Here is a 17,183-nt window from a genome sequence, read left to right as displayed (position 1 = left end):
AAATCCGCAGCCTTGTAATTTTGAATCAATCCTGAAAACAAGGAAACTCCTGGATCAGAACCCCCAGAGGTATTGATTTGTTATAGGAACAAGGAGTACTTTGCGACTCGACAGATATAACGTGCATCAGTCACCATTTACAACACGGGCTGGCGGGGTCAAACCCACGAACTTTTGGGCCCAGTTCCCTACCAACCAGGCTATCCCGGCCTTTAGAGTCTTTCTATAGGAAGAGTACGTCCGGTTCAGCAACACGTAACTCAAGTTAATCGAAAAACAAGTTTTTTCGATTATGTATGAGAAGAGCTATATAAGTGCAAAAGAATTTTTTAAATTTTCTAGTTCCTGCGAAAATAATGAATTTCTAAAAATGAATAAATAAATTTCTCTTAAAAATTACCAGAAAATATTTTATAACAAGAAATACTCTGCAGTGAAGGAAATGAAAAAAGAAGTTAACTTCCTATGAAGAAAGAAGTTCATGAGTTAAGATATCTTACGTCCGGCTCACTTAAAAACAAAAAGAAAATTATCAAGAAAAATTAAAAAACAATTACGCTTGAAAAACGTATCAAAAATTAGTATATGAAAAAATTAGAAAAAATTCTTCTAAAAGTTTCAAATTTTGTAAAATAAATTGAAACAAAAAATATTTATGTAAGTTTCATATTTTATTTAAATAACCATCCTTATTTTATTTAAATAACCATAGACTACTTAAAATTCTCAATATTAGATTCTTAAAATTATATTAATTAGACTAATTAAAGTCAAAGTAAAAAACAAGGGGGTTACAAAGCATGGGAGAGGTTTTGAAATTTGCTAATTATTGTTGGAAAGCTAGAAAGACCGAAAACTTGCTTACTTAATATTTGAATGACTTCTAAAGTCTTTTGGACCTTTGTTGAAAATTTTGGTGTATAATTGTGACCATTTTTGGTGTTGAGGTGAACTAAAATTCTTTATCGTGAATCGTGAATATATATATATATATGCATATATATATATATATATATGCATATATATATATATATATATGCATATATATATATATATGCATATATATATATATATGCATATATATATATATATATATATATATGCATATATATATATATATATATATATATATATATATATATATATATATATATATATATATATATATATATATATATATTATATATATATGTATTACTTTAAAATTGAACTATTTAACAGAATATAGTTCTGTTATCAAAACGATTTTCAACCTGGTGAAGTAGTGACAAAAAAAAACGATAAATCAATCAATTTTGGTTATCAAAAATTTACCCGAATCGGATTTGCACATGATTTTCCAATCTTAAATATAATCTTAAAAACATAATCTTAATAATTAAAAATATAATCAAAATAAATAATCAAGATATATTCTTAATATCTAATTTTTTATATACATAAATATATTCATTTATTAAATTTAACACACAATTTACTAAAGGATTTTGTATAGAATTGAATTTCATTTGTTGGATAACCGTCGATTTTATCAAATTAGGAAATGAAAAGTATTGCATTATTTTTATAAATTATTTTGCTATGTTATGCTGAAATATTTAGTTAAATTTATGATAATGTTACTGTTGTAATAATTTGCTTATAAGTGTAGGATATAGTTATGTTCTCAACAATAGTATAAATTAAATCTAATCCCCAAATCGAGCCTATATCCAACACGATCTCACAAAGAGTATTATAATATTAATTTGATTATCTTTGAGAAAGAAATAGACGAGTGTCACGTTATCTAATTAATATATTGTCCAGAAAGATTTATTAAACCTGTCACAATCTAGTTGCTCATCATTATTGGCTTCTTTTGTATTAAGTAAATTATTACTTTACTTCTCTTCTTTTTGAAGTACTACTTTAGTATACACTTTCTAAATTAAAATTGTTAAAAATGTTCAATTATAACTTCAAAGTATTCTATAACAGAAAACACTAGTTTTCAAATAATAGCTTCCGAAAAAAAAGGTTTGTTGAAGAATCTTCAAAAGGTTATTTTTGAATTGTATTAAATAATTATTTTTCATTTTCAATTGTCCATTCAAACAAGAAATTCCAAATGATTGATCTGTCGAGTTTAGTATAAAGAAACCTTGTCGGAAAAAAAACCATTGCATCAGAATTCTATATAAATAAATCGTTTTATCCCTCACAAAATAAATATTCTCCGCTAAAGAAATAAATCTCGTTTTTTCATAAAAGCAATAGAAATTTTATTTTGCTCGCATCTTTGGAATGGACGACCTATTGTTATTTGGTTATAATTTTGAATAACAATTGCAAGAGCATTTACTTATGAGTTTAGAGGCGGAAATAATACTTGAAAATCTTTTTCTTTTCAGGAAATAGAAAAGTTTGTACCAATGATTGTGCTGGGGTGGATGAGGTGTGACAATCTTTTTCGACTGTTTTCAACCTTCACCATTGGTGTGTAACCACCTAGAGCTCCTCCCTTCTAACCTTCCGATTGGAGTAGAAAGGAGAAGCTCTTCTCCTATTGGAGAAATCCATTGTTGTGTGAGTTGAACAAAGTCCGACAAACGAACAGACCGACATAAGGTGATGCAAACACAGGACTGTCGTATCCTTAGTCCTGAATAGTCTTGATGGCCATTTTGTAAGTACACTTTCTTTTTATTTTCCATTTATTATGTCCACATAAAAGATATCCTATTTTCTTTTCTTTTTAACATCTTGAGAATATCTTATTTTCCTATGACCTCTCAATTCTTACACTTTTATTGTAAATAAAAAAAATATTCAAACATTCGTTGCTAAAATAAATAAAATACATAATTATTTTTTTAAACTTATTCATTTAATTGCTCCGAATAACTAAGTTAATAAGTAAATTTTTTTAAAAACTCACTTTTTCTGTTTTATCATATTGCAAATAAATGGTAACCCTTTTTTTATTAATTGAATGTAATTTAAAATTATTGCGTGGGTTTTAAACAAAATACTTTTCAATTGAAAATGCAAGTAGCTAAAGAGTAGTGATTTCAGAATAATCTTTTATATTTTATGTTATCTAAATTTTACTCGCCTTAATTTTAAAAATTGAACTTAGGTTAAGGTTGATCCTGGGCCCTTTCTGGCACCACAAATTAGTTTTTTTTCTTTTTTTTTTCTGTGTTATAAAATTAGGAAACACTATTCAACCTGGAAATAGTTCTAGTAATTTGCCCTGTTAATTCAACATTTAAAGGGTTTCCTTCGGAAAAATCTCATTTAAAAAAGTTGAAATGTGTATTTTAAATCTTCTAAAAACCCTAAAAACAGAATTAAATAGAAAAATTATTTTATATTAAAATGTTTTCTTTAAGATGGTACAAAGCTATTAATACATTTTAAGGGTTAATTAGGTATACAAATTGCATTGATACTTATAATGTCTTAATTTTTATTTAATAAATTGAAACATCTTTTGAAACATCTCTCTGAACTTTAAAATGCTCCAAAATTGCATTTGATTTTTTCTTCATTTAGAAATTTTGATTATGTTTTCCAATTCTATCTATATTACCTACTTTATTATCTCTTATTCTATTATCTCTTATTCTATTATCTCTTCTCTAGATTGAAGATTAAGAATAATATTTATTTTGCTTCACAAATATTCTTGTGTTTCTCCGACAAATTCTTTTTAAAAATTGAATAAAAATTCATTCATTCAAAATTCAGTTTCAAAATTTATTCAAAATTCAGTTTCATGGACCTTTTTTCAAAGTTGCGTTTTTGCTAGGACAGTACTTAGAAATCAATCAATAAATAACATAATGTAGTCGATTTCTTTTATTTTCGATTTCATATTTTTGTAATGGATAAAGAGAAAAAAATATGAAAATAAAATTGAGTTTTAAAAAATGGGGAACAAAACGATTTCTTTATATTTATTTCTATAACAAAAGTAGGGGTTGTTCATTACATTTACCATTGTTACTAACAAAGTAGAACACTTTTATTCAAATCATATAACTGGTTATATTCAAATTATATAACTGTAGCATGTTACTATATTTGTAACAGAGTGAGTTTCGATCTTTTGAAGAACCTAACGAGTATTCATCAGGGGATCACTGAGTTTCATCCTCTGTTTTTTTTTTTTTTCTTTTTTTTTTTTTATAGAAAATAATAAATATAAAAGTACAATTAAATAACAGCAAAATTTAAAAAATTGGGACTCGAATCAAAAATTTTATTGAAAAGTGTCAAACTTCTCTTTTTTGTTATAAAATTTTCTTTTTAAATTTTATTGTATCTTCTATTTCCCAATGTAAAAAAAAATTTTCATACCTCTAAAGCCATAATAAATAATTTCATACTAACTTAAATATTTGGAACTGTTCTCGCTGAAATTGTTTTTATATACTCTCAAAGCAAATATTTCTAAAGCATTTTAGGCATAGTTTAATTTTTTTTATTATGATGGGGGTGTGGGTGGAATGTAGTTTTTGGGATCTTCAATTCTTATGAGATCATTCATTTTATTTTTATTTATAGTTCCATTTATTTAAATATACTTGAAAGAAAAGTAAGAATATACGGGAAAATAAAAAAATGATTATTTATTTTTAATTAATTTTAAAACATACAAAACTTAAATTCAAAAAATTATAATAGCTATATAAATTTTTTTCGACAAGATACTTTAGTTTTAATGAAAAATATAATAAGTGTATATTTACATTATTTACTGAAGGTGAAATGTGAAGCCATGTTAAAATGTTTTAAAAAGGTGGGATTTGCAAGTTCGAAAAATATATGACTAAATGTATACCAATAAGCAGTTTTAAAAGTTATTTATTTTTAAAAGTCACGCAACCTCGTTTCTCCAAATTATGGAAAAGTAAAAAAATAAATATATATATATATATGTATATATAACGGACAACAAATACGGAATATCATGAACAATCATAGAAACCTGAAGTTTGACCACTTGATAACCCAATGCGGAGCATTGCTTTATTGGTCAGTTCAACTGAGAGATGTATGAGTAATTTTTTAATCTCCATATGTATATATATATGTGTGTGTGTATGTGTAATTTTGTTTTTTTAATATTTTTTTAAAATAAAAACTTTTTGTAAAACTATTTTTAAAAATATTTTATTTTGATAATTTTCTTCTTCTGTTTTCATTTATCTTCATTATTTTCCATGTTTTCTCTATATTTTTAACTTATTTTATGATTTATGTGCAGTAAATAAAACGTATTAATTTTCTTCATTTTTCTCACTTTTCTTTCTATCCTTTTTGTCTTTATTAATAATAATAATAATAATGCATAATAAATTGAATTCTTAAAAATCGAGGACAACTTCGACAGGTAGTGAAATTGACGGATTTCATTGTATTAAAGAAATATAATAAATATAATTTTGTATAAGATATATAATAATATAAGATACGTAATAATATAAGACATATAATAATATAAGATATATAATAATATCAGACATATAATATATAATAGTATAAAATATATATATAAGAAATATACTAAATAAAAGTTACGTGTGCTGGAAATATGAGTAATAAAGAAATAACAAATAGTACTTAATTTACGTTTCCCTTATCCATCAGTGAATAAAAATTATAATTTTAAAAATGCGTTAAAAATATAAAATATGTAATTAATAAAATAAATTTTTCTCTTAAAAAACATCCAATCTTGAAAGAAAAAAATGCATTTAGTACCGACACAAGCTCATAACAAAAACTCTTTTCCTAGAGGAAATAAATGTTTTGTATCCTCTATCTTTTGTACCGTTTCAATTGTATTTTTTTTTTTCATTCATCCCCTCAAGGGACGGCAACAGGTTCCTCTCAATTCCCCCTTCAATAACCACTATTGTGGGAATTCTTTAGACGGATGTTTCACTTGCTTTCGAACACTTTCATGCAACTGAAATAGTTTTCTTTTTAAAGTCTTTTATTAAATGATTCAGAGTTTAAATTTTAGATATTTTAGTTGGCGACAATTATAAATATCACAATCTATGACAATCGTCTGATTACAAGCAAAATGCTAGCTGTGTAACGTAAAATATAATTTAACATTTGAATTTATACTTAAAGGGTAATGATTTTTACTTTAAACGCTTTAAAGTTTTGTTAAAAAAATAAAAATAAACAATATTAATAATGTCGCAGTTAAAGAAAATGAAATGAAAAAAAACAAAAACAAAACAAATATTTGATTCAAATTGAAGATAAAAGTTTTTAACAATAATTGCACGTTATTTTCGAATAGCCTGTTTTAACTGCTGCACTTGATTTTGAAGAATGATAATAAGCAAGTGTTGTTAAATTAAGAACAGCTATGAAATCAAAAAATATAGAGAAAACATGTATAATAATAAAGATTAATGAAAAGAGAAGAAAAAAAAAATATAAAAATAAAATATTTTTAAAAGATTATTATATATATATATATATATATATATATATATATATATATATATATATATATATATATATATATATATATATATATATATATATATATATATATATATATATATATATATATAATACAAAGTAATGAAAGGATATAAGGATATAATGGAGTGCTTTCAAATATTGTAGTACTATAACCAAAGCAAAATATATATGCAATAGTGTGAGGAGCACTAAAAAAATTTTAATGAAAATAGAACACATTAAGTAAAAAATATACGAAATAAAACTTACTAGGCAAAAAACGGAAAATAAAATTTAAGAAATATGCAGAACAAAATACAAAACATGTCTATAAGGCGAGTAGCTATCTATAAATTATATATAAAGCGATTACTGTTTGTAAATTAACATATTTTGTTATTTATTTTTGAAACTGACCTTGAAGTTTTAAAGTGGAAAAAGCTAAGTTAAAGTTGCATAGATGAAATATATAGCTATATTTCATGTATACAACTATGATACGATACTTTCTTCTATAAATATCAACATGATAACTATATACAACTATATATGACTTCTTTTTCTTTTGAAAAATTTTATTGTTTAAGATATATAGAAATTTTATAATTGATTTAAGAAATGAACCTTAAAGTTTAAAGTGGAAACAAAAAATATTGCTGCATCTAGATCTAAATCTGTAAAACGTCGAATGTAAAAATTATAATACAAAAAAAGAAGAGAAAAAACCCCCCAGTAAAATATGCATATTTAAAATGAATTTTTTTAAATGTTTTTTCGAACAATTTCAGAGCTTAAGCAGAAATAAAGAAGTTTTATAAATCATTTTAGCAGTTGACCTTGAAGTTTTAAACGGAAATGAAAATAATTGCTACGTTAACTTAAAAATCGTGTGTAAAACAACCAGTCTAAAAATGTTGATACAAAAAAGAAAAAGAGATAAGTCAAAGGCGTCTATGTGAAATTATTTTCATATTTTTTTTTTGCGTATTATTATTATTATTATTTTGAATAATTCTGATTCTTAAAAAGAAATAACGAATCCTCGTAAATTATTTTAAGACTTGACCTTGAAGTTTAAGCTTGAAGTTTAAACTTAATGCGTTAAGATCAGAATCGTATTACGAATATTACTAATATAATTGTTTAAATAATCATTCGACAACTTAATTCTTTTTAACTATTATTTTTCACTTTACTTTATTCAATTCTGTCATTAATAATAATAATTTGTTTTCTTTTTCTCTTTGATTTTTATTCTTTAGAGATGAAATTTTGTGAGTGTGTGTGTGAGTGTATATATATATATATATATATATATATATATATATATATATATATATATATATATATATATATATATATATATATATATATATATATATATATATATATATATATATATATATATATATATATATATATATATATATATATATATATATATATATATATATCATTTAAGTAGCTACCTTTTCATGGCCAGAGCAATCCCATTGGCATGCGATCAAATATTTTGAATCTACAATAGTTATGTAAATGTAATGGAACTTGTTATATAATGTGATACCATTATGTAACGCGGAAAACGATTGTTTCAAAGTGTTATACGCCATAAATCTATAACAATATTTAGATGCATTAGAATGATATTGAGATGAACGTTATTATTATAACATATTTATAGAAATTTCGAAAGAATAAGAATTATTGCATTTATTATTAATAAAAAGCTATGAATCCACAAAACATATTTTAATAAGCATTTTAAATATACAGGGTTAAATAAGCTCTTTTTTTGTGTTGCATTCTTAGGAAACTGTAAAAATAATAACTAACTCGTGGCAACGTGGATTGAAAAATAATTGACTTTTGAAAATTCATATATAGGATGTTCTGTAATACCTGCCCTTAATGAAGACAAAAAAGTATGGCAGTGAGGGTTGAAAATTTGCTATCGTAGTCTGATAAATCAAGGACGTGTTTGATGAACGGAGAAAACAGAAGTTTATCAGATACTCCTTTAAGTTTAAACCAACAATCAGACAGGTTTTAATGCTCCTCTGTCATTTGACTGATCTTAAAAACATTTTTCTTTATTTTCTCCATTAAATAACTTGTATTAGTTGAATTTTTGGTTGTGAAATTTGACAACTTTTTGGTTGTGAGTTTTGACTAGTACACTAAAAACATATACGATGTGCTTTACGGAACTATTTCCTATAAGTAACTTTTCGCATTATTTATTTAATTGTACAAACTTTAATTCATAGTGTGTCAAATACATCTCTTAATATCCTTGTTAGTCTTTGCTTTGACAAAAATGTAGATATCAATCTACTTAACCCAATATAGTAAAGGGTAAAATTGTAATTTTATATAAAGAAGATGACTGACATACTTATAAGCATCTCTACACGATGAAGAAGAATTCTGGTAAAATTACCGAACTGTTTCGTACAATTCTGGTTAAGAAAAAAGAAAAACATATTCTGGTTAATAAAATCAAAACATACTCTATTTAATCCATTCATTTGGTAATTTGCACGTTCATATGGTAACGGTTTACGGGAAATTCTGGTTTTTGAAATTCTAGTTCCTGGTTTTCAAAATATATATCACAATCTTTCTGCCATGCAATAAGTATGATGAGGAAAATACCAAAAAGTTGTAAGGATTCAACTATGATATCAACTATGATATAACTTGATATCAACTATGTTACTGTAAATTGGTAGCTGTTGACTTCCACCGATGGTTGTTGACAATCACATTGTCGTTTTGGTAAATGTCCGAAATATATACTAAGTGCCACTCCCCAGTATGCCCTATATCAATGTTTTTTAAAGTTCAGTGCCACTGCCCAGTATGCATTTAAGCAGTACTGATGTTTCTCATAATTTATCTTCAGCAGATATTGAAATATTGAATAAGTATAATAACATCAACGAATAATTTAATAACATCAACGAATAAATTAATAACATCAACGAATAAATTAATAACATCAACGAATAAATTAATAACATCAACGAATAAATTAATAACATCAACGAATAAATTAATAACATCAACGAATAATTTAATAACATCAACGAATAAATTAATAACATCAACGAATAAATTGTTGACATTCTCTTGATTTCAGTCTAGCAACTATATGGCATAAAATATATAATTAGAATAAACTAATTATACAACTTTTAGAATCGATATTTAAGAAAAAAATATTTATGAAATAAAAAAATATGTACTTAATAAAAGTACATAGTTAGTTCTCCAACTTTAAGAATGGGGAGATTTTGAAAGCTATTGTAGAAATAAGCCCTGAATCTCCCCCAACCAGTGATCGAATTTCTTACAGCTAAAATCCTGGGTAATTGTTACTCAATCGCAGTGAATTGTTCTTTCCCCCTCTCTGAACGGGAATCTACAGTTGGGTTTATCTGTGGCTTCACAAAATACATGAATCATATTCTTTTTTTGATTGTTGTCGATCCTAGTGAGTGGAAGACTGAGCTAAAGCCTGATAAACAATTTCTTACAGCATTTAACTTGCATTTCCTTTATTGGTCAAAAATTGTTTTATTTTATTCTTGAATATTTATGATGTATCTTTCTTCTTTTTTTTTTCAACGTTTTTTGTTCGTTGTTGAACAGCCGACCCAATTTCCTGGGTTTACGACTACTAATGTTCAACTCTGTAACCTTGCAATTTTGAACCTAATCTAGATGACTAAGGAATTCTTAGATCAAGTATTGGGAGAAATTTGCCTTAGTGGAGGACTTTTTAAGGAACTAAGTTGCATTTGCGTTACATGGCGGAGAAAATCACGAAAACTTCCCACCGTTAGCCTGTTGGCAAGGAGACTCTAACCCATGATCCGTCTACCGCTGAGGATATTTCCAGCACTGTGTTCGGTGCAAGCCAGATGCGGATTCGTATCGACCAGCCATCGCTGGGATTCGAACCCGGTTCACCCCATTGGAAGGCGAACGCTCAATCCCCTGAACTAACACGGTTCTGTCAAAGAAATTTTGCGTTTATTTGGCAAACTAAACGTACCTTTTAAGACCATAAAGGTGCACTTTTTATACAGTTATATATAATCACTTATTCAACATTATAATAGTGACTAACGTAAAAATTTTCTCATATAAAATTTACCGCTAATCGCAATATTAATTTGCATAATTAATTATTAATAACTGTTAAAAAATTGCATCTTCTTGCTTCAGTTGGATGTATAATCCCTGATTGCACTATAAATACTCACGAAAAAACAAAGCAATGTCTACTCATTTATATTTTAATTATTTTAAAATTCATAAACATGTTAAAAAATCTGAAATGTTATGACCTTACGGAATGAATCAATTTTTTTAAGAAAATTATATGCACTTTATTGAAACACTATATATTCGTATGTAAAATTTGCTCTAAATTGGAAACAATATACTGTTAAAATAATCTGAAAAATTTACGTCATGCCATAGTTTAATTTAATAATTAGTGCAAAAGTTGTTTGTTTCTAAGAATAACTTTTTTTTAAAATGCAATGTTTCTTTTAGTTCTAAGAACTTCTATTCATATATATATATATATATATATATATATATATATATATATATATATATATATATATATATATATATATATATATATATATATATATATATATATATATATATATATATATATATATATATATATATATATATATATATATATATATATATATATATTAACTAATAACACAGTCTAACATCATTTAAAGCATTTTATATTTATTGACAAAGGATTAGAATAATTTAAAAGGATGAGGAAAATAATTTTGAGTTTCCAGATGAACGAAGAGCAATGCTACAAAGAGAAAAAAAAATCGTGTAAAATTAACTTACTGTATGTTAATGGCATTTCAAGTGAAAAAAACAACAACATGATTCTGGTTAATAAAACTAGAATATACTGTATTTAAGCCATTTATTTGTTAATTTTTCCGTTCGTAGGGTAACAGTTCATAGGAAATTCTAGTTTTCAAAATTATAGCTCTTATTACCATGCATTTAATAAAAAATGATAATACTGAAATTTTAAATTTAGTCGAATAAATGAATTTTATGCCATGCTCTAAGGTATCATGTTAAATTACCAAATTTTATCACATATTATAAAACCATATTTGATTGTTAATTCCGCCAAAGCACTTTCGTGAAAATTAAAGAGCTTTTTGGTGCCCCCATAGAGCCAGAAACACGGCAAGTTTTATTTTGACCCTACTTTTTTTCTCTTTGTAACTGACTAGGATTATAAGCCCCATTTTCAACTTGTTCAGGATAGCGTTTTTGGTAAAACCGCGATTTTCGTCTCTGCAATAAGTTATTTCTGAGTATTGCTTTGTTATTAGCGGAAATTCTGGAATGAGAAAAATATTAAAACGAAAGAACGTATTAATTTTTGACAGTAAACTTTGTTTACCAGCGATACTTTGTCCTAGCTTTCGACAAAAGATAACACCATTAATTAAACTGTAGATTCTAATGGGCAGACGTTAAGACAAATTGAAGTTTCTGCAGTTTTGCTTTAATTTCTACCATCTACAAACTTTATGCTGTGCAAATTATATTGTATAGGCTTTGTAAGCGATAAGCCAGCTATATTTATGCCAAAATGTAGCGAGTTTAAGAATAAGTTTGTTTCTTTAACTTAATGCAAGATAGACAGTAAAAAAATTGTACATTGCAAAAAATTCTGCTAACTTTAATGGTAAATAGTTTTGTAAAATATAATCTTTGCAAAACTATTGTGCTATTTAGCAGTAAATTTAACTGGTGAAGTAATTTAAATCAGTGGCCATGGTAGTCCTCTTATATGCAAAATAGTGCGACGACTCGTATTCTAACATCTTGGATTTATTAATCATTTGCATGCCACGACGTCGTAGGCATAAAATATTGGCAGTTTTTTTGGTTACTTCAAGTCAAAAATAAAATGAGCGTTATTAACTAACCACATTAACCCTACAGTATTTCACTTAACGTAAATAAAATTTGATATGTCACTTTCTCTAACGTTTTTGTTGTTCCGTAATATAAACAATTACTGTTTATAAAAGATTTGTAGACTCTTTAAACACAAATAACCATTTTTCCTCATACCATTATATCGAAATTCCTCTTCATATTAAAATTAGTTTTTGCCAATGAACTGTCGCTAGTCATTGTTTATGCGACAGAGGTACTATGTTTTGAGCACACATTTTAGCATATTTGTTATTTAAAATATTAAGGAGCTTTCACTTATTTCCCCTAAAAGTATTTTCCGAAATTAATAAAAATTTAGATTAGAATGATTATCAATTTATTGAAACAGTTGTATACAATTTCTTGGTGGATTTGCTATTTTGTCTGAACAAGATATGTTGTTAATGTTATGTTTGTTATGTTATGAGAGCCACTCAAAAGAAATCTCTTTAATTTTAGCTGAGGGCACTTTCGAAAAGTTATCGCGAGAAAATATGATATTCTATAAAAAAAAATATATATATATATGGTATATTAACTGTCTGATTTTGTAGAGTAAAAATTACGAAAATAGTATGAATGAATACTTTATTTCAAGTAATTACAGAATCAAACCATCACACATGCTTTAAAGTGTGCAGTTAAATCTTTATACCAATAATAGATCGATCACAGATAGGTTTACTGCACTCATGAATTATTTTCACCAATTTTGGCGTCAGTTTGAAAACCGTCAAAACACGTCAATGGTTGATAGTTTACAAGTGATCCGAAGAAGGTGAAAATGTGTTGTCGCTCGCACTCTGCTGAACATTCCACAAAAAATAAAATTTAACTGTTGTAAATTGCATGTTTGCTTTTTCCTTATAGTTGTGTAATAAGGAAACTTATGTTTTCGTAGGTTTACTTAAATTTGTCAATTGTATTAAGTAATTTTATAACATTCAATTTAGGATTCCATTTCGTTAAGCTTAGTTCAAATTTATCTTAATGTATTAAAAGACTAATGTATGTATGTACCCTAAATTACTGATTCTTACATTATAATGTATCGTAAAAATAACTTTACTGATTCTTCGTGTATAATATCTTACTGCAATTATAAGTTAAAGCTCAAAGTAGTTGCTTTTGTTTTCGGTGCTGTTGAGATGCAAAAAAATGTAAGAATCAGCATTATATGACTTTAAAAAAAGGGTGCTGATTTTTTGAAAAATGTAAAATAATAATATTAACAATAAATATTTATAAATAATGAATAAAGTGTAATTACTAATTTAGTATATGGTTTATTTAAAAAAATGTTGCAAATGAACTGTCGATTTCATTCTTAGCAATGCAAAATATTTTGGTGTATATTTTTTGGTATTGAGGCAAACTAAATACATTTTTAGGTACAGAACTGTTATTAAAGTGCAAAAATTTATATAAACATAATAATAGCTTTACTAAAAAATCAGTGCAAACGTATTTTTTTTAAACGAAATTCTTTACAATGAAGCCATTTAATTAATTCTAATGCTCATGAAAGTGTGTTCAAGTTTCATCACTCATTTTAAGAATATGTTTATATATATTTCTAGGCACAACGCGATATATGCAGTGAATTTTTTCCAATTTTTATAAAAAATGATTTCATAAAATATTGTTTCACTTTATTAATTCTCTTAATTATTGTCTATGAATCTTTTAATAATTAATTTATTTTGAGCGGATGTTTTACCCTATTGAATTGAATATTATTATTAGAAATTGCTCCCTCAAAAATTTTTACTAATGTCTTATTGTCTACTATTACGAATCTTAAGTTACAAATTAAGCAAACTTTTGTTTATGAATTTAAATTTTTTCCCATTTGAACAAAATGTTTTCCTGCATAACAACCATTTGTTTATCATCTGCTTTAACTGATTTTTATCAAGAACTCCATGTTTTCTCCATGGTTAGAATAAGAATTGTTAAGGGATGGGCTAGAAATCGCTCAAATGTTGATTTATTAAAAATAATCTCTAAATATCTATAATAATTCTTCTAATTATTTTAGAGTTTAAAAATTAACATTGAAGAGTTACATTAATGCTATAATGTTTGTATTCTAACTGTTAACACTGTGTAAATTGCATGGATTTAGAACAAAATTAAGACTCTTTAAAAAATTTCGGAAAAATTTTCTAACTACCTTTTATGGGTTTTGCAATGAAAATGGAGTATAGAATAATTCAAAGAATGATGAAGAAAGTTTTTATTGAAAAACTTAAGAGTGAGAGAGAGAGAGACTGTGTTGTTAAAATACTTCAAACATATGTGGTATTTATTTATTCAATTTTGAAGGGAATTCATTGCAAAAGTAATGTAAGACAATTTCGAAACACCGAATTGAATGCATTTCAACATTAAGTTTAATAATTAGATGAAAATGATAATTCAGTTCTTTAAAGCGATCCTATAATTGCTGAATTTTGATTTTTATAAAAATATTATCGTTACATTTTTTAATTTTCCTACTACGCACTTTTCGTTTGCAATCACGTTATGTTAAACAAAGGTTTAAAAAATAAAGGATTGTTGGAAAATAATATTTTTAATTTATCTGTTTCATACTGATTGTTTAGTTCCTAATCTATTTCAAACTGATTGATTCTTCGATTTTATTTTATTTATTTTACACTGATTGTTAATTTCCTGATCTGATTTTATTTCATACTGATTCTTCATTTCCTGATCAGATGAAGCCAACAGTAACGAAACTGCCGTTTATTTATTTATTAATTTATTTTTACTGATTGTGTTGTTTTAACTTTACTTAACTATCTACTTTTATTAAGCAAAATTATTTTTCGGAACGATTTTTTAAAACAAAAAAGAAATTTCACGACAATTGCCAATTTTTTAGAGAGACTCCTCAATTTTCTAAAATTGTGAAATCTGTCAATAACAGACTTCTGAAATAAACTCTTCAAATGTAAAGCAACCCTCCCCCCTTTTTTGCAAATTCAAAATGGGAATTTTTTAAGGAGAGTTGAGCATAAGCTTCATTAATAAGTAATCAGAACTCAAATAAAACACCCTTCCACTTAGAACGCCATCCCTAGAGGCACGCCCGCCGACACTAGTTCGGCAAACGATTGCCGCGCCTGTCTCTCAATTCTTCTGCGGACAAGGGAGCGAGGCAAACGGCTAGAGACTACAAGGGATTCCTTTTACAAAAGCCGTTATTGTGGTCGATCCTCTCTTCCAAATAGAACTTTACAACTGGATCGAAAAGAATTCAAACGTTACAGGAAATTAGAATTTCCATTCTTTCTTTTCTTTTTTATAAATAATTTCCAGTTTTTCAGAGCGTATTTTGACAGTGTAAAAAGTCTTAAGTCACTTTGCAATTATTTAAGTTGTTTCATATTACTTTTAATAATTAAATTGAAAATCGGATAAAAATAACAATTAAAAAGATTAGAATTAGAACCTTTTAAATTGTGTTTTAAATTTAAAATACAATTTCGAGCTTTTCAACGAGATTTCATATTGCTTTTAATATTGCTTTTCATATTGCGAGCTTTTCATATTGCTTTTAATAGTTAAATTGAAAACCGGATATAAATAAAAATTAAAAAGATTAGAATTAGAACCTTTTAAATTGTGTTTTAAATTTAAAATACAGTTTCGAGCTTTTCAGATCGTATTTTGACAGTGTAAAAAGTCTTAAGTCACTTTTTAATTATGTAAGTTGCTTCATATTGCTTTTAATAATTATATTGAAAATCGGATAAAAATAACAGTTGAAGAGATAAGAAATAGAAATTTTTGAATTGTGTTTTAAATTTAAATTGCGCTGATAGAAAAATTGATTTTTTTTTCTTTGGAAGCGAGTGAATTACTTCTTGAGAATTAAAAAAAACTGTTAATTAAAATAATTGTAATTTCTACTTTTTAGTTTTCAGATTATTAATTAAATAATGTTGGATTTAATGATGCTCTTGAGATATTATTGCGTAATATTTTGAATAAGCAAAAACTACACCAGATTATACGAAACATTTTTGATTATATCGATAATCAAACATTATATAAATAAATGAGATATTTTTAATAATTAATAGCTAGTAGCGTGAGTAGTAATAAATATTTATTGTCTTGATTTATTATATTTGATTCCTTTAAACAAAAAATCAATGATGATTCAACTATTTTTTCTTTAAACGATTGTTTAATTTGTTAGTAAATTAAATTCAAAAATCTAGTACGAATTTGGTTAAATCTTTTAGTAAATTTTCTGGTACGGGTATTTTTATGACTATTGCTGTTTATAGAAAAAGATTCCATTAATTTGATCGTAAATTGAATTTTACAAAATTTAAATTCATAATTTATATTATTCATAATTTCATATTAATTTACTAATATTCGATTCAGCATTGTTATACTGAATGTTAATTCCGATAAAAAAGAGCTTATATAATCTATAATTATTTTTTTTTTAAATTTTCCTGTAAAGTTATTAAATGCATTTCCTTAACTTTTGAAGGAAAAAAATTCTTTTTTTAAACAATAAAAAATATTTGGTTTTACAAAAAATTAGAAGAAATCAAAGAACATTTTGCTTCATTATCTCCTTTACATTATCTTCGAAGAAATCAAAATATATTTTACTTCACAAACATAAATACAGTCCTTAAAAAATATTTTTT

The 17,183-nt window shown here is 25.6% G+C and overlaps 1 protein-coding gene across 1 annotated transcript in view; it reads left to right on the top strand.

The window, feature by feature from the left end:
- The first annotated feature begins 2,525 nt into the window (after positions 1-2,525).
- The window catches only part of LOC107455833 (uncharacterized), a 192,235-nt gene continuing 177,577 nt past the window's right edge, over positions 2,526-17,183 (top strand). Inside the window, exon 1 of the mRNA XM_043044639.3 lies at positions 2,526-2,668. Within this exon, the coding sequence (XP_042900573.2) occupies positions 2,658-2,668 (11 nt within the window). The 5' untranslated portion in view covers positions 2,526-2,657. The remainder of the gene's footprint in view (positions 2,669-17,183) is intronic.

This window comes from Parasteatoda tepidariorum, chromosome 11, assembly GCF_982258835.1.
Source record: "Parasteatoda tepidariorum strain Cologne lab strain chromosome 11, Ptep-v5.0, whole genome shotgun sequence".
Taxonomy (NCBI): domain Eukaryota; kingdom Metazoa; phylum Arthropoda; class Arachnida; order Araneae; family Theridiidae; genus Parasteatoda; species Parasteatoda tepidariorum.
This window is presented reverse-complemented; position numbering and strand designations above follow the sequence as displayed.